Genomic DNA, 19,558 nt, shown 5'->3' on the forward strand with positions numbered 1-19,558 from the left:
TATTTATGCTTTGTGTTTTAGAAATATATGCCATTTCCTTTTTTAATGTATTCTTATTGTTATACATGATAGTAGAATGCATTTTGACACGTCATACATAAATGGAGTATAACTGCTCCTTTTTTTGGTTGTACATGGTGTAGATTCACACCAGTCATCATCATATATGTACATAGGATAATAGTGTTCAGTTCATTCTACTATCCTTTTTACCCCCATACCCTCTCCCCTTCCTTCACTCCCTTCTGCCTAATCCAAAGTACCTTTATTCTTTCCTAATGCCCCACCCCTTATTGTAAGTTAGCATCTGCATATCAGAGAAAACATTTGACCTTTGGCTTCTAGGGATTGGCTTACTTCACTTAGCAAGATGTTCTCTAACTCCATTCATTACTGGCAAATGCCACAATTTCATTCTTCTTTAAGGGTGAGTCATATTCTGTTTGTGTGTGTGTGTGTGTGTGTGTGTGTGTGTGTGTGTGTAAAAAGATGTCTCTGGAATATTTCTGTTTTATAATATCTAAAGAAATGGAAGACATTTATTCTGCTTGGCCACACACATACACACATGCATACACACACACACACACACACACACACACCACATTTTTTCTATCTGCTCATCTGTTCATAGTATAGCTATTGTGATTTGAGCTGCTATAAACATTGATGTGGCTGTGTCACTGTAGTATGCTGATTTTAAGTCCTTTGGGTATAGACCAATACATGCCATTTCTTACATTAGGTTTAATCTTTCCAATGTTCTACTATGGTTCTATTATAAAAATAATCATTGAGAATCAACAGTATGGTAAATTCAGAAGACATAAAAATAAATAAAATATAGTCCTTGCCTTTAAGGAGTTTACCTGTTAGTTGTGGAGACTACTAGGTAGTCTTATATCTTATATCTCAGTATGGTAAAAATGTTTGAATTTCCAAACTGAAGTATTCTGTTTCTAAACTCAATGCAAGTACAACCTCCATTTAAGCTTTGCAAATTATACTCTTTTAGGACACCTATATTAGAGGTTCTTTTGTGTTTGGAGCATTTTTATAACATTAATTTTATTTATTGTTACTACCTTCTCTTTGGATATGATTTTGTGACTTTTTTTCTTTCCTTTTACAGATGAGATACTACATGAATGTAGGGTCTTGTCTTCTGTTCGCATTCATGAGAAGTACCTAGCACTCATTCAATAGATGCATTGTTTTAGGCAATAATGTAATGGTTGCATTCCTAAGAGTCTTTATTTTATGAGGCATCATGTTATTTAAACAAATGTTTGAGTGAAAAATGAGGTTGTTAGCCAAAGCGTTTGATTTGTAAGAAATTTCAATATCTATGCAACCTAAATAATACTGAGTAAATCCAGCTTTTGCTCACTAACTAGTTTGTATATGAGTCTAGTATTTTGTTTTTGTGGTAGTTACTACTATTGTCTTTATTAATCACCTGAATTACTTGCACTGAAGGCATACAAAGCTCAGAGACTCTCTTAAAACAGGTTTGTTACTTTAACAACCGTTTTTTTCCCTTCCAAAGACTGGTCTGTGATGCTACATTTTATTGGTCATAATAACCAACAAGATCCCAATTTTATAGAAATTTGGGGTATTAATGTGACCGTTATAGTTTATCTCTTTTGTGTCCTACAGTGAACATGTTTCTTCTTTTTCATTCTTAAGCTTAAAAAAAAAAAACAAAACCTTGCTAACATGCTAATACTCTGTCATACAACCAGAATTCCTCTCCTCTTTCAAAAAAAAAAAAAAAGAGGGGGGGCAAACTAAAGAATATTCAGTTTGTCTAGTACAAAGCCTAATGGGTGTTTTTTTAATCCATCTATTATCTTCTTTCAGATTGAACTGCAGTATTCCTTAGCCTGTGGGCTAAACCCCAAGTCAGTGCAGCCACTAACAACACAACCCATATGAAACAGTAGAGGAAATGGATAGGGAAGTCAACACAGTTAAGATATCTAAATATATACATTGTGAGGCAAGAAAGAAAACAGTCACAGGCTGCAGTGCAGTATTTATTACTAGTTTCTCCTATAGTAGTTATAGTAATAACTCCGTGCTCCTTTTGTCTTTATTCAGCACTTCAGCCGATTGGGATAAATCACACATTCAGTCTTGGTTTCCTATTTATTGCTCCTGTTCACATGCTCTGTGGTTCTGATGGTTATGATTGAAAATGGCAGTATTATCGGGTTCCCCCCTTTCCATCTCCTGAGGTTTACATCCCCCGCTCTTATTTTTGTATGGGCATACCCTTATTTCCTCTTAATAATGACTTCAGTTGACATTATACTACCTTGACCTTAAGTGGCCAGATGGGGTCTTAGCTTCTGCTTCACTGGGGACATAACTACATTCCCATGAGTGTTGTCTCTAAGTCACCTTGAGGTATGGAAGAAAATTACAAATGGGGAATTAGGAGGAATTGTGAAGCATTTTGCTCTACTTTCACCCTTTAGTTCTCAAGTCTAAGCTTTTTTATGGTTATTTGTGAAGTCGCACCTTAGAATGGTTCTTTGAGAATATAAAGATCCTGTAGTGTAGCACATTAGCATCATAAGATTTTTGTTCCCTGGGAGGCATTATAATTGAATCTTCATGGACTATCAAACACTTCTAGAAGTCCAGCAGCTTCTAGATAATGGAGATCAGTGAATCCCTTTGTCCTTAAAACATCCATTATTTTTTTCTCTGTAATTTCTTGATCTGAAACACTCATGTGTGGGATGTCATTATTGAGATTAATTTGTGGAATTAGGAATGGTAGAAGTGTGGGGGAAGGGTAGAATAAGCATTACAAAAACCCAGAGAAGGTCTGGGTTGTGGCTCAGTAGTAAAGTACTTGCCCAGCATGTGTGAGAATTCGATCCTTAACATGTCATAAAAATAATAATAATGACTAAATAAAACAAAGTTATTTTTAAAAAACAGAGTAGCACTATTTCAGTGAGTAAAAAATTCTGCCTCCTCTAAAGTGGAAGGGACATATCATCTTGCCCCTCAAGAATGGCAGGCATCCTAATCGCCAGTATACTTTTGATTGTGATTGCTAAATATTAGTATACAGTAGTGTCAGTAGTCATGTTTGTCTGAGTAAGGAAAGTTGGTGTTCATGAATCTATAGGTGGCTTTTATTCCTACAACATAGGTAGTTTATTATGAACAGATACTGTAGGAGCTGGTTAGAGGTGGACTGTCTGATATACTGAGAATGAAATATAGAAAGAAATGCCAACATAGACCATAACACTTAATTCATGGTGGGCAGTTCAGGTCACTTGGTTATCTGGTATATTTTCCTTTATTCCAGGGTTCAATAGCAAGGTACTGAACTAATCCTTATAAAGAAAACATGGGCTTGCCAAAGGGAGCATGGTTTGGTAACCAGATTTTAAGGGATTCCTATGGTCTTCCCATTAGAACTTGGCCCTAGTAGTTCAGTGTTCTGATAACTACACAGTCTACCATTGGTCTATCTAGGTCTTTAATGATAGAGCTGCCAAGTGATAGAGCTGCTTTTTCCACTGCTTCAATTTGTTTCGTAGCCTTTTCTTTTTGGAGAGGTTAAAGTCAAAACTGGTAACTTTAGGGACATTCAGAAAAGGACTGAGGCTTCGTTAGGTTTTCATTGCTATGACCAAAACACCTTGGATTAGTTTATTTTGGGCTCTTGGTTTTAAAGGTGCCATTCCCATAGTCAGCCTGCTACATTGTTCTGGGCCTGAAGTAAGGCAGAACATCACAGAAGAAAGGTGGTGGAGGAAGCTGCTCAGCTCATGATAGACTGGAAGCAGAAAGGTTGAGATTCCAGAGACAAAATATAAACCCCAAAGACATGCCCCCAGTGGCCCCCCCTTCCTCCAGTCACACCCCACCTGCTTCTGTTTAGTACCCAGCACAGTATTTCTTTCAAATTAGTAATCTGTCCGATACATTGATCCACTAATGAGGTTACACCTCGCATAATCTAATCATTTTACCTTTGAACATTTCTGAATTTTTTATCACATGAGCTTTTAGGGGATATCTCACATCCAAACCATAACAGGAATAGTGTGAAATATTCTCCCTTTGTACTTGAGAATGCATAGAAAATACTTTGCAGGAGAATGGCAATGCTAATACAGATTAGTCGACCAAGATTCCTCACTACTGAAACCAGAGTCTGTGTTTTCATAGGATTTATCTTTTTCTTGCTGGCCTGTTTACATCCTTGCACTAATGGCTCATATTGTTTTCTGCTTTTTAGGTCCTAAAAGCAGATGTCAGCAGTATATTGGGCTAGTATAAGGTCCCATAGGAGGAGATGTGGTTAATATCCTTGAAAACTAAATTATATTACAGAGAGTGGGTAGGTCTATAACATTGAGATAAGACTGGGAAGGCTCACAGCAGTTTCATTCAAGTCTAGCATATTCCTTTCACATTCTCTTATTTTTTTAGGGTACAGCATTTTTAGGGTACTCCAATGTGTATAAATGCCACATTTTTTTTATCCACTCAGCAGTTGTATACAAGGTTCCAGAGATGGCAATGATCTGTTCTAGTAAACAGATCACATTTTGCACTTGGAGTCACCATCTGAATTAGCTTTGGCTGTTAGCCATCTGCATCCTCCAGACAGTCCACTTAGATGGGAACTGCAGAGACATCACCACTCCTTGCTCCTTGGCTCCTTTGCAGTGGCATTTCTGAGCAATTGCCTAGGATTAGGTATTGCTCTTAATTTACTGTTTTGTCCAAGTGAGTGTATTTGCTTTGCATCAGTGTGACAAAATACCTGAAATAAAGGACTTCAAAGGAAAAAACACTTAGTTGGGTTGGCAGTTTTAGAGCTTTCAGTCCATGGTTGCCTAGCCCAGTTGGTTTTAAGCCTATGGTGAGGTGGGGTGGTACAACATGGCAGAAGAACATGGAAGAGAAGAGCTGCTCACCTCATGGTGGTCAGCAAGTAGAGGGGTTGGGGGAAGAGAGCAGGGAACAAAATGTATCCTTTGAAGGCATGTTCTCCTTCCTTCCATGAGGCCCCACCTTCTGAGGTTTCTGCCATCTCGCAATAGCCCATAAGGTTATTTATAAATCCGTAGTGGATTAATCCATTGAGGAGGTCAGAGCCCTCCTGATCTAATGACCTCCCAAAGGCCCCCCTCTGATTAGGTACCAAACCTTCAACACATGAACTTTTGAAGACATTTCAAGTCCAAATCATAACAGAATCCCTAAGGACCCCAGTGGTCTCTTCCTTCCTTTAAGTGCTGTTTCTCAGGGAGTATGGAAGAGAACTGGGGACGGGTGAGTATCTGTTGAGAAACTGGGGAAATTACCTTGTAATGGATTTAGGATCCCACTGCGCCTACCAGAAGCAGTTCTTTCTCCTTACTTCTTAAAGCCTGAATAATTGTATACCATACATTATAGTTATTTTTGTCTTTCCATTTATCTTTTTTCTTTCCAAGACTGATACGATTTTTTAAATCTTTTTTTTTTGCTATTGAATTTATTCATAAATATGGAAGTTCCTTTGCTTGGTCGGTTTCTACTAGATTGTTAGTCTCTAACTTTTGTTTTTAAGTCTTTTGATTTTGTAGTAACAGCCATACTCATTTCTTTTCCTAATTTTTTACCAATCTGGTAGGTGAAAAGTTGATTATCAGTGGAATTTATGTTTATTTGCCTTTTATAAACTATAAGATTATAACTTTTGTCCATTTTATAATGGAGTTGTTTTTCTATTACCAGTTGTAGGAGTTTTTTCTGTATTAGATTTTCATCACAGTCTACAGTTATTTTTCTCCCATGTATACACAGACAGGTTATACAATATATATATTTGTAATGTATGTGCATATTTTTCACATAACATTTTAAAATTTTATGTGGTCAAATTTGTCAGAACCTTGATAGTTTTTATTTTATATCTTGTTCAGTTAATATTGTATTCCCAACTCCAAGATCATACATCAGATCACATGAGAAGTACATATTTATATTTACATGTAGTAATTTATTTTCAGTTTTTAATATTTAAATTCATAATTCATTATAAATTTATTTTGCTAGATGATGTGAAATAGGGTTACATAATGTGACTTTCTTATAGAAGAAAAACCCTCTAGAATGGAGATAAATATGCCTCTGTTGTATAGAGAGCCATATCACACTTTGTATTATCAACATCTTTTTGTTTTTTAAATAAAAGCTGTAAGTCCCATAAGGTATTCCAGGAAAATCTGTTAAGGTTGAGAGGGAAATATGTAACTGATTATAAGCAGCCACACATTAAACACAACACACAAAATTTCTCATCCCACAAAAACAAACTTGATCCCCCCGAAAGCAAGAAGAAATTCCTCAGAATCTAGCAGAATGTTGAATAACTGTAGCTATATACAGTACCTTTTAAATATTTGTATTTTCCACTTTAACTTGAAAGCAGTGTTTATTGTCTCATACTCAGTGAACAAAAGTTATCCTGCATTTTAGAATAGTTTATCATTGCCTTGATGCTATAAATAAATAATGACTGTTTAAAGCATTCGGCTTTATAAATAAACTACTCATTTTAAATAAAAACAGTGGGTGGTTTGGATTGTTCTTCTCTAGTTCTTTTGGAAATGAGAAAGTTCTTTAAGATGAATTTTCAACTTATTTCTTCTTGGCATTTTTTATGTATAATATTCATAAAAATATGAATTTGTAAAGAACCTTTTTTTAATTGCAGTGATCATAAACTTATGAAGTATGGGCCTAACGAAAATATGAATCTTCTAATTTTCATCTTAAATTATGTACATAATCTAAACCTAGAGAAAGGGAAAATTATAGTACAATGAACGGTTCACCTGGGTTCAACAAAAATTGTTGATGTTTTTCAACTTTTGTTTAATATCTCTCTCTATATATATATCCAGATTTTTCCAGTTTCTATACTGTTTTTTAATGCTTTTTTAAAAATTTAGAATCTAGTAAAAAAATTATAGTTCCTTTTGGGTGTTTCAGTCTTTTAGTTATTTAATTTTAAAAAGCTCCTCTGGAAGTGGGGATGTAGCTCAATGACAAAGCACCTGCTTAGCCTGTGTGAGACCCTGGGTTCAATGACCAGCAACACAGTAAAAATAAAACACTTCACTGCCTTCTTTGTCTTTTTCTTCTTCTTTTGTGATATTGACATTTTTGAAAGTCAAGCCAGTTTTCTTGTACATTATCTCACAGTCTAGATTGATCTGATCTCTTCTTCATTATTAGATTCAGGATCAAACTTTTGGCAAGCAAAATACTGAGGTCATATTGTGACTTCTCTCCTGCGTCAGGCCAGAAGGTTGACCATGTCTGTGCATCCTGTTCTTGGTGCTAAATTTGATCATGTTTTAAACAACAGATTTATCTATGATGAGGTTATCTTCTAAATGTCATCTGTGTCTTTGATAATTTGAAGTTGAATGAATATCTTCTGATTTTAGTGTCCTTTAATGATCCTTGCCTGAATTGGTTAATATGTAATAATTGAAAAGTGATTTTTTTTCTAATTTTGTCATTCCTTCCTCATTTACAAACTATAATCCATTCACTTTATATTATAATGAAATATGCAGTTGTCATAGTTACTTGCTTCATGAGTTTTAAGCCTCACAAGTCTATGCCAGTAAAGTTAAGTTAAAGTCTGTGTGGTATTTTATTTATTTGCTGTCCTGATAGAGTAGGGAAAATATTATTTTTTTTATAATAAATGCAGTTTCACATGTTTACATTCCCACTCAATTTTCTTTCAAAATTAATCCATTTTTGTTACTAATTAGATTTGAATAAACCACTGATCTTTTCTTTCTCTTCTCAGTGTTGTATATCATTATCTCTTTCCTTTTCTTTTTAAACTGCCAGATTACCTAATTGCTTCTAACTTGATTATTTCTGTAGCCCTAACATTTGTAAATAATAAGAAATAAATAATTTGTAAAAATTACACTTTTATTTTTCATTATAATAGCTGTGGAAATACAGAGGAGCCTAAATCAACTTGGAACACCTCAAGATTCACCTGAATTGAGACAACAGCTGTAAGTATTTAATTAAACAAGAAAAGAAATGAAAAGAAAAGCTATTTCTATTATTATATGGCTCTTGTAGAATGTGTTTACTGGGAAAAAATAGAAAACTAAAAAGGTGTCTTTGCAGCCTTATCCAGACCAAGCTATCATGTATTCTTTTTCCCTGTCCAGAAAGGCATATGTTTTTTATTTTAGAGATCTGGCTTATTCTATCAAATCAAAACTTCTTTGGTTAGTTTTTCTTACATTTTTAAAATAGGTTGGTTTCATAGCTTTTGAAAAATTACCCTCCAAGCTCCTCAATTGATGTGATTATTTCCCACAGTCAACAGTCCATGCAGTGACGAGATTTTTACTTGGTTCTGGTACATATCCAGTTATTTGAACTGTCTCCCCAAAAGTTTATACCTATATCCTTGAATTTCAGAGTGTTAGCATCTATTAAATGAAAGTTATAATTAAGTTGTGTAATACATGTTCCAGTAAATTAATATGCTCTATGGAAATAATAATATTTGTCTGTGACATATTATAGAGTTGACAGTGTTTATGCATACCATCTTTCTGAACTGTACAAACTTAGAATGAGATAGATTAAAATAAATACTTCTAGTTTGCTTTGGGGTATTTGATGATTTGCCCAACATTATTCAGAACCTGACTCTAAGTCCTTAATGTTGTTATAGCTACAGATTTCATGTAGCATATATGTAATAAATGATATCTCCAAATAATAGTACCCACAGAAGGAAAATTACAAATAAGGAGAAATTCAAAGGTAGGTAATAGCAATTAATATTTTTTAAGAAGTGCAACCTGAAAAATTTATACTTGTCTATAATTGATATTTTATTTTTCTGTAATGGATAGCTGTCAGCATGGTAAAAATGCTCCAAATCTAATATTAAAGTAAAGTGGAATGGAATTGCACAATTCTTAACAGTTATAGTATTAAGATTAGAATTAATTGTTGAAATTATGAGTATATAGATATGATTATTATTATGTCCTTTTGGAACTTTGACCATAATACCATTCCCAAGATTCAAAATTTGGTAGAGATAAAAATAGGTTATAATTCTTGTTGATCCCTACAGATATCTATACTTAGACATATTCTCAGTCTCTCTTTAATGTGGCCAGTCCATGTTTAAAATACATGGCATTATATATGAGAGCACTGATGTTTATAAAGCATCAACTTAATACAGCTTATTTTTTTCAGTGTCAAAGTTCTTAACAATTGTACCTTATAAGCTAGCTAGGAAGATACAGACACAAGTATAATTTACTTCTTTTCTTGTGTTTCATTCCCTTTACAAGAAAATGCTATTACTTTTTCCATATCAAGTTAAATAATAGTAAATTTGTACTATTATTATGTATTTTTCCCTTTTTAAGGCATTTAGAGGATATAAATGTCCATATAAAGAATTAGGAAAGACCACCATGTATGTAAGATATGGGAAATAAGTCAAAGGCAACAGCCAACTTCCCAGGTGTAGGACTCAGAGTAAAGTCTCCTACACTGGGGCTGGGGATTTGGCTCAAGTGGTAGCATACTTGCCTGGCATGCGAGCGGCCCGGTTTCAATCCTCAGCACCACATACAAACAAAGATGTTGTGTCCGCCGAAAACTAAAAAATAAAACATTAAAAAACTCAAAAAAAAAAAAAAAGTCTTCTACACTTTCAGTACCTCAAACATAGAGGACCAGACAACCAGAAATCTCTCTGTCAAATTCCCTCCCCACTGGAGTCATTTGTGTTCCTAAAAGGCTACTGATATTATTTTGCAAGCTTGATTGTCACCTGTAAATGAAGAACTTTTGCTGAATGTTTACCAAAAAGTAGGATCAGAAAATTCTTTTTTGATAGAGGAAATTTAGAACCAGTTTATAAAACTACTTCAAATAGTTTAAATACTTGGTAAAAAGAGATATTTTCTAAATCTGTTCATCTGCATTGATTCAAGTGGCAAAATTGTAGCTTTAAAAAAAAATATGAGTTCTTTGGCTGTAAAGCATGTTTTCTTTCTCACTTCAGGCAACAGAAGCAGCAGTATACTAATCAACTTGCCAAGGAAACAGACAAGTACATTAAAGAGTTTGGAGCTCTACCCACCACCCCCAGTGAACAGGTATCAAGCTTTGAGACACATCGTTGATGTGTTGAATGTGAAAGAAGTCAAAATGATTGTAGGGTCTTTGAACTGTGATGCTAGAAAGGAAATGAGGGGACAAAAAATAACTTACTAGGGATTAGTTCATGGAACAGAAAACTGTATTTAATTTCTCAGGTAGTATCTTGTGGTTTAATAAAGCAAAAATTATTGCAATGTAGGAGCCCTGACCCATAATTAAGTAAGTGCCCAGAAAGTGCTTCCTGAGTAATTGCTTCCAGGCCTTCAGACTGACTCTGTGCATCTCCCACACTTGTTCAAGATGTGAGGTCACCTAGGGGCACATTTTTATGTCCTTTAATGGAAGTTAAGCTATTACTTAGGTAAGAATAAAAGATTTTATTTAAAAAAAAAAACACTACTTGAAAATAACCTCAAAGTCATGACCCAGGTTTTAGCAGCTGTGAAAATCTGAGGTGAGAAATCCAACAGAATGGGCATTTTGCCTTACGGTAAATGCCATTAAAGAGTTTGAATCTCTACCCACCATCCTCCAGTAAACAGGTATCAAGATACATGGTTTGTGTATTAATGTGAAAGTACTCAAATGCATTGTAGGATCTTTGAACTGTGATTTGAATATTCTGTCAAAATGTTATTTGAACATACTGTCAAAGTGTTATTGAGAGTTAATCAGTAAGTCCCTGTAATTGCAGAGAGTGCACATTTCATGATGAAGTAAAGAGCCAGCCAGTGGTAAAACAACTATTGCAAAATCTGTTGAACTTCACAGCTTGATTCTAGTACACATTTTCCTCCCTTTCTTCCAGCGTCAAAGGAAAATACAAAAGGATCGATTAGTGGCTGAATTTACAACATCACTAACAAACTTTCAGAAGGTCCAGAGACAAGCTGCTGAAAGAGAGAAAGAGTTTGTGGCTCGAGTAAGAGCCAGCTCCAGAGTATCTGTAAGTATTTTTCCTTACGGGTAGAAATATTCTGAAAGGGTCCCATAAAAGTCTGCATTAGCATGATTTTATATATCATAAAGATCTGTGAATATCTTGGAAATCTACATTTGAATGTTTATTTTCAGGCTTTTCTGCTCTATTTTTAAGAAGATTGTGGGTTATGTATTTTTGTGGTTGTTTTGCTCATGCCGTGGAACAACAGATTACAGATCATATAAAATTATAGAAACATATTTTGTCAAAAAAGATTAGGAGTTGAATCCTGGTAGTGTTTTCATAGTGACTTGATCTGAAGCTTCCCATTGTGTACATGCTAATGTAGGTAGTACTTTACTCCTGCATTATTTAAAAATAATATTGGAGGTGAACAGAACGAATGTACTATAGAAATACTGAAAATCAGTATGATCCTGGAGAAAATAAATGAAAATATGATTTAAGGTGGAATATTGAGTTAGTCTAATTTTAAAATCTAATTTTAATTGAAACCATCACAAGTTGTTTTGTTATTCTTTAATATAGAGGTTCCACAATTATATTAAATTTTAACTAAGTAATATTTATTATTTTGCCTTTGAGAATATTTAATGAATTCCTTCCTTACCAACTTTCATTACTACTTGAAGCAGTTGGCCTAGAAAATTGGAACAAGAACTTTTCTTTCTCTCCTTCCTTACAAACACACACACACATACACACACACACACACACACAGAGAGAGAAAACCCATATACATAAATAAATTTAGATTATTTTAAGGGAAAACGTTGAGTTTTTTTCTTTGTCTGTGATTTCTTTGATCTTTCTTAATCCAGTCTATTACTAAATTATGCAGGGCACATTTCCTGAGGACGGCTCAAAAGAAAGGAATCTTGTATCCTGGGAAAGGTAAAAAAAAAAAAATACAAAACAGTTTATAGATCAAAATATAATTTTTAAAATTTTATACATTATAGTTCCTAGTAGAATGCTTTCAATAAATGATAACACAAATATCCTACATTATTTATAAATTGAAAACAGTAAATTGAAAAAATTTCCAAATAAGTATTTATAAAGCATTTATTATAAAATATGTAAAATAATTATCCAAATAAATATTTATTGATGTAATTCTTAGTATACATTTTTCTTTTATATGAGGTTTAAGTTGGCTAAAAAGAAACCCAGTTGCCAAATACAGCTTTCAAAAATAAAATAATAAATCTAAAATCATATAACATAAAATAATGAGTAGAATGAAAAATGACTATAATTTGAGTTAATATGGCTATTGTTTTTTTAACACTTTTAAAAATGAGCAATGCTGTGACTTTGAAGAATGAGGTATCCTATTTAGTGTTTCTTAAATAGAAAATAAGCCCCATTATTTTGAATGTCAGTTCATATATATATTCTTTTCTTTTTAATAGCCAAACACAGCCTCCAGTGCAAGTGCAAGATGAAGAAATCACAGAGGATGACCTCCGCCTTATTCATGAGAGAGAGTCTTCTATCAGGCAGCTTGAAGTAAGCTTCACATCACAGAGTTGGGCTGCTGCATTATTGTCTTAGTTGATGCTCAGAGTGCTTAGATAATGCTGGGGAAAGGTCAAGATTGAAACATTTACTGAAGTTTTCCTTCATCAAGACAACTACAGTCTGTTGAGGGCCTCCTATGTGGTAGTCCCTGTATTATAATTTCTTCATGTTCATTATCTTATTTAGAAGTCCTCATTAAGCTCCCTGAACTAGTTAGTTAATTATATCATTATCCTTGCCATTTTACAGATGGGAAAATTAAGACCCATAATGAATATGCAAATTGCCCCACCTGCTTAAATAAAATATTTAAACTTTACTCCTAAATTGAGCAAACTGATAGTTATATATTGAAGATAAGTAAATTTATAACTTTATTTTCTAATAAATTTACTTCTTTATCCAGTAAATGAAATTTATAACTTGACTAATCCATTGCATATTTAAATTTATTAATGTGAGGCTTTAAATTTATATTAAATTTAAAGTTTTATTCTTTTAAATTATCCAATTGATATATATTTTTGCTAAAAATATGTCATAAGAATATTTACTCTTCAAAGCAGGTACTGCTTTGATAATAAAAATATCAGATTGCATAAAATGTATCTTGAAATCTACAACCCTTCTTTTATTATAGATCTTTCATTTCCATACTGCCTCACTTCATATTTTTAATGTTGCAACCTTATTTTAGAGACATAGTAGCTTTTGTTCAGTCTTTTTAGATGTGATTGCTTGTAATAAAATATTTCCTGATGTTAAATCTAAGTGCATTATTGCCTATGTTTGAATATTGATTTGGATATTTTAAAAAAATTCTTCCCTTTATAGATTGGTTGCTAAATTTTATATATTACATAATTCTATATGTCTTTTTGTCTTAGGCTGATATTATGGATATTAATGAAATATTTAAAGATTTGGGAATGATGATTCATGAACAGGGAGACGTGATAGGTAAGCCCTACTCTTGCAGACATAATGGGGTGGGTGTAAGTTAGTTACATGTAATTTACCTGTAGTAACTTTCTCTACAAAAGAAATCTGCTTACATTTTTTTTTCTCCGTGGGTTCCCTGGAATCAAAAGCATAACCTCTACAACAAAGTGTCACCCTTGATCTCATCCAAAACAGACCTCTTGTTGTGATCGTAGTTGAAATGATCAGCTTCATTTATTTCAGAAGCCCCAAATTAATCAGGGCTTACTGCTTCTGAGACATAGAAGGCACCATGTAACATCATTCCAATTTATTTCCAAGGTCTCTCTTTTCAGACTTATCTCAAGTTAATTCTTATCATGCCTTGAAACTTTAGGGCTACTTAGGGCATTTGTAATTGTGCATGCTGTCTTGTCTTCTGGCCTATAGAGAATAGGCAGCCATTTGCCTGATCATTCATGCTAATAGCTTTTGGTATATTCATTTCAGTAGATTATTTAGATACTAGGATTTTTTTTAAGAATCATTCTTAAGTTACCAAAATTCCTTGTAAGTTTAGATATAATACTTCTTCACTTAAGTTGTAATTATCAGCTTTGATCCAGGATCCTGATAATTTTTACATTTTGAAATATGGTGCCTATGTATAAAGATATATTTAGTGTTTTCCTGGATTTGGTTCAATTGAAATACTGCACCATTAGTTTAATATAAATATTATTTGTTCATTCTTACTCTCCTCTGTAATCACAGGATAACATTAAAAAAAAAAACAATTTAGTCATTCATCCAGTGAATGTTTATTGAGCCCTATGTCCAGGCACAAATTTAGGCATTTAGTATTCAACTGAAAGTAAACAGCAGATAAAAAGCCCTGCCATTATGGATCTTATGTTTGGGGGAAAAAGACAGTTTTAAAAACATAAAAGCAAAGTAAGTAAATGGTGATAAGTAGTATGGGGAAAGTAAGGGTAGGATAGGGAAATGGGACTGCTGGGATCAGCACAGAGGTGGGCTGATTATGGCTACAGAGCAAATGACAGTTTTCAGTCTCTGAAAGTAGATTTCAAATTTTAAAGTAGATTGGGTTTACAAAGATAAGGGAATAAGAAACTGAAAAACATTAAGGACTAACATGATAATTTGATAACAAAATATATGTATATTAGGGACCAGACTTTAGCATTTGGGTCGTTTTTGTTGTTGTTGTTGCCCTATAAGGAAATGATATTCTTTGGAAAGTCAAGGTACTATCTTTTTCCCCAAGTGATGAAAATCTTTGGTAGTAAGAAGAAGAGGTTTGATCTCCCGCTTTGCATACTGGTCTTGAGATAGAACAGGCATTGGAGCTTGAGATTAAGACAAGCCCTTTTTACTGACACTGATTTGATAAGGTCAGGGTGATAGTTCTTTTGGGGGCCTTCCAGTTAGAACTGGAGTTGTATTAAAATGAGGACAATCAGGGTTCTTTTGTTCAAAATTTTTTTGTATTGCTTGGACTAACTGAGAAATAATATAGGAAGAATTATAACCAACTTAAAAAGTTCAACTTTGTGATAAACTACTATTCACCTTTGAAGAATAAGCATATGTATTCATACTTTGAATGAAAATGGAGCATCAGTATGTTTTTAACAGTTTTATGTGTGTGTGTGTGTGTTTGTGTTTTATTTTAAAGATAGCATAGAAGCCAACGTAGAAACTGCAGAGGTACACGTTCAGCAGGCGAACCAGCAGCTGTCAAGGGCAGCAAATTATCAGGTAATGTTAACTGTGATAGATTTTCTAAAATCTTGAAATGGAGAGTGAGCGAGAGAGAGAGCGATCGAGAGAGAGAAAAAGAGAGAGAAAGAGAGAGAATGAATGAATGAGAATCACACACACAGAGATCAGTCATGTTTAGAGTGACTATAGATGTTAATTTTTAAATCTCATGGATTTAAAATTTTAAATCTCATGAAGCTGGAAATATGCTAGGCAGTTTAAAATTGGTTTTCACCTGGATATTGTCAGGGTTGAACCAGAGGTACTGTGATCCGCAAGGGTAGTATTAAAAGTTTAGTGTTAAGAGTTCTGAGTGTGGCAGTATACAGCTCCAAGCTTTCTAGTGGTCATCTCTAAGATCATTGTGACATTCCAACCCAGAACCCTCCATTTCTCACTCTTCCCTTTTATCTTTTCTTTCTTGTTGTCAGTGGCAATTTGGGTTAATGGTGGAGATGCCTGTCCTAGAAAGATTGCTTCTGATCCTAATAATAATTTTATTAGCTTGGAGTGTTATTATTCATTAGATATTAGATATTATCCACATTCTGCCCTTCTCCAGGAATGAATGTATTTCTTTATTGAATCAGAATCCATATTTATGTGTCAAATATAAGTTGTGTCATCTATACAAATATTAGGACCATGAACTAATAATGTATCATATTATACTTAAGCTTTTTATATTTAACAAGTATAATGCCAGGCTTGGGGCAACCCCTAAATAGCACAATAGCATTTGATTTCTCTTTTAGAGCCCAGTTTTTTTTCTTGTCATGATAATTATCATTTTTCTCAGATCTTGTTACTTTCTTATAAAATACCTAAGATACTTTCAACTTCTTAGACATTTTCCATTGTTTTAAACCTTTCTCACTTAGCAGTTGCCTTTCATGTCACTGCCATTTTTACACAGGACAAATCACTGTATAAATGACATGGAAAGAACAGCGAAGCTGTATGTAGATTGCTGAGGAAAGTAGTGATAGCCAGTCATATTTGCTGTCAGTGTCTCCGATTTACCATTGTGTGTATAATTCAGATCTGCAGCTCAGCAGCATCTCCTGATGTGGACTTTAGATGTCCCTCATGAATAGTTGAATCACATACACACAGGGTAATCTGTAAATACCAGGGGTCTTTTGAAGCTGTTAGCGCATAACTGCTGAAACAGTGTATAACAGGATTCATCAGTGACTTGATTTATGTTGTTTTGTTTTGCTTTTGGATTTTTCCTCCTTACTTTCCCTCTTCCTTGTGGAAGGTCAAGCCTACATGCACCCTGGGGGAAAGGCACATGTCTTCCCAGGCTGTACTCCAACTCTGAGAGCTGCCTCCAGGCTTTATTCCCACAGGTCTCAAAGGGGTAACACTTGGCTAGACTGCCCAGGTGTTGAGAAAGGAGCTAGCTTTCCTATCATTCCACTTGGAAGCCTGGTATTAAACTTATGCCCTGAAAACCTTGGTGCTTCTAAATGGTTGGCTAGAAGCATGAACATAGAACTTTGAGCATAAAGAAAGTTGATAAATGCTCTTTATCACCCAAGGACTTCATTCCCCAACATTAGGGGAAGTACCTCTGGGCACCAAATGAACCATGGTGGAAAGCCCAGGTGACTGAGACGAGGTGATACATGGGTCTGTAACCAAGTAGAGTCTGGGAGAAATATTTATGCCTGATTGATGTCAAAACTTCAGAAAATTGTGTTTAACATATAAAGAAGGCACAATTGAATATTTAATATGTGAAATACTAAAAGAATTTATATTTGTCAGGGTAATTTCAGAGTCTGACATGTATTGTTTTGTAAATGTTATAGTACTGCTAATTGACACAAAGTACATTTACAAATTTTCCTACTTTGTAAGAAAAAGGATTCCTGCATGTTGGTGTGAGATGCACAGCCATTAAAGAAATACAGAAATCTACAGCAGAGCCAGGAACGAAGAGTGGAACAAAATTCTTAACTTCTGTATTTTGAATGACAACTTATAATTTTGTTAGATTTTTGGTGTTTTATTTGTGTGTTGAGATTTGGAATATAATTTCCATTAATATTAAAGAATGGGAACAATTTTGCAAACTAATAAATTTACTATAGGAAAAATTGCCAAACATTTATGCTTGCTGATTGATATTTTCAGAGAACTCATATTTTAGAGCAGCTATTTGATATAAATTTTTTTAAAATTTATAAGCTTTTAAGCTGTTCTTTGTTTTCATTTATAGGTAAGCTGTTATCTCTTAACTCTGTATCTTTTTTAAGCCCAATCACGTGCTCAGAAAAAATGACTGACATTTAAAAATTTCTCCCTGACTTATAGCATTAATTCAATAATATTTTTTGAAATAATAGTGCCATATGTGTTGTAGAGATTTTTGAGAAACAAAACACAGCCAGAAATTTGAGGTCAATAAACTGTCATTGATTTTACTCTTGAAATGAACCAAATTATCTTCAGTTGCCATAGAGACACCCCACTGAATCTGTAAACATGTTTTTTGTTTTTGCACCTGCAGCGCAAATCCAGAAAAACCCTGTGCATCATCATTTTTATCTTTGTCATTGGAGCTTTGATTATCGGTGTCATCATATGGAGATTGACAAGCTAAAACTAAAAAGGAACACACCATTGCACTACATTGTCTAAATTATGTAGGAAGATCCTGTAATCATGTTTTTATTATTATTTTAAAGTTCTTGCATTAAGGATGGTTCTCATACTTATTTTTATTGGCAGGGGGCTCCTTTAGATTAAATCTGATATTTTCTAATACTGAAACTTTTTCTAAATATTGCTGGTGAAACTTCCATACTTTTTGATTTAGTAATTGTTAGTTTTCTGCCCACATTGTATATGCCTTGCATTTATAATTTATTTACTCTATTTGACTCAGTTTTAGAATTAGTACATTTAAAGGTATATGTGCTCTGTTCATACCTGTCACTGTATAAAATGCACTTGATTTATGATATTTTGATTAAAAAATCTCAAATTTAATTTTGATTTGGGCCAGCAGAGGAAATAATTCTGGAGAATTTACATAATTAACCTATCATTTTATGGGGTTGTTTTTCTAGTTCACAACAGCACAATTTCTCGATTTCATTGTTATTGTTGGATTTCTTTTAAGACCCTTGGTTTCTGTGAATAAAATCAATGAATAATGTCCTTGAATCTCTCATGTATCTGATGTGTATATATTAAGCATTTGCTGTAGATTGCATAGTGAAAATACTGAGGATAGATTGTTTTCGCATCCCGTCTATTTAAGTCTGATGTCTACTAGGGAAAGTGTAATTACTCTAAATGTCGGACATAATTTGGAGGAAAGGTATGGAAAATCCTTACTAATATCTATTCTGATTTGTTTTAAAGATTTCTACTTGTTATTCCACTCAGCTTTCTTAATGCTGTCTGGTTTTGTGGGTAATTATCTCCTTTCCTTGTATCCTATAGAATAAGGGTTATATATGTATTTTAGGATCAAAATTACTTTTAGGAAGTAACTTTTCACCGTTGTTGTTTTTGATCACCTAAAACTTAAAATTTATTGTTTATGTTGAATTCCATTTTATACCATTATTCATCAGAAAAGGAATTGGATGTTTGCCAGTTAACTCACTTGCCTTTTCTAATCAATGTTGTTTTAATGCACTAATCTGAATACTGTAAAGAGGATTCTCTTAGTTTATAGTATTTTATAATGTTCTTATTATAGCAGTTTGGTAGTGAAGACAGTGTTTACTATGACAGCTCTGAGACTTCAAATGAGAACAAACAAAATATTATGTAACTAAGTAGATTGTATCCTTGCAAACAAATAAAGCTGATTTCAAAGGTCTTTGGGGTAGGTTTATTTTATGGGGATTCTGTGTCCAAGAGACTTACACTTCCCTTACACTTTTGGTGCTGTCCTCACTGAACTGTCAACACTGGAGATGTAAAACCACATACCCTGTAGCCATTCCATTCTGCATCTTTTGGGATTACCAGTTGACTTGAAGTTTTTTTTGGGGGGAATCATGAACAGTTTCATCACTAATAAGTAGAAGCAACTTTGCCCTCAGCAAAACTCAGTTCTTTCCATAAAAAGACTCTACAGAGAACTTGTTGGTGAGTGATTGGAACTTTTAGACTTTGTGTTGCTTTAGTCAACAGGGT

General features: G+C 33.7%; 1 protein-coding gene across 1 annotated transcript in view; it reads left to right on the forward strand.

The window, feature by feature from the left end:
* The window catches only part of Stx7 (syntaxin 7), a 44,738-nt gene extending 25,509 nt beyond the window's left edge, over positions 1-19,229 (forward strand). The window contains exons 3-10 of the mRNA XM_026380845.2: positions 8,012-8,081; positions 10,118-10,211; positions 11,024-11,161; positions 12,000-12,052; positions 12,577-12,673; positions 13,573-13,645; positions 15,306-15,388; positions 17,913-19,229. Coding sequence (XP_026236630.2) covers positions 8,012-8,081; positions 10,118-10,211; positions 11,024-11,161; positions 12,000-12,052; positions 12,577-12,673; positions 13,573-13,645; positions 15,306-15,388; positions 17,913-18,005 — 701 coding nt within the window. The 3' untranslated portion in view covers positions 18,006-19,229. The remainder of the gene's footprint in view (positions 1-8,011; positions 8,082-10,117; positions 10,212-11,023; positions 11,162-11,999; positions 12,053-12,576; positions 12,674-13,572; positions 13,646-15,305; positions 15,389-17,912) is intronic.
* Positions 19,230-19,558: the final 329 nt, after the last annotated feature.

Source organism: Urocitellus parryii, chromosome 8, assembly GCF_045843805.1.
Source record: "Urocitellus parryii isolate mUroPar1 chromosome 8, mUroPar1.hap1, whole genome shotgun sequence".
In the NCBI taxonomy this organism is placed as follows: Eukaryota; Metazoa; Chordata; class Mammalia; order Rodentia; family Sciuridae; genus Urocitellus; species Urocitellus parryii.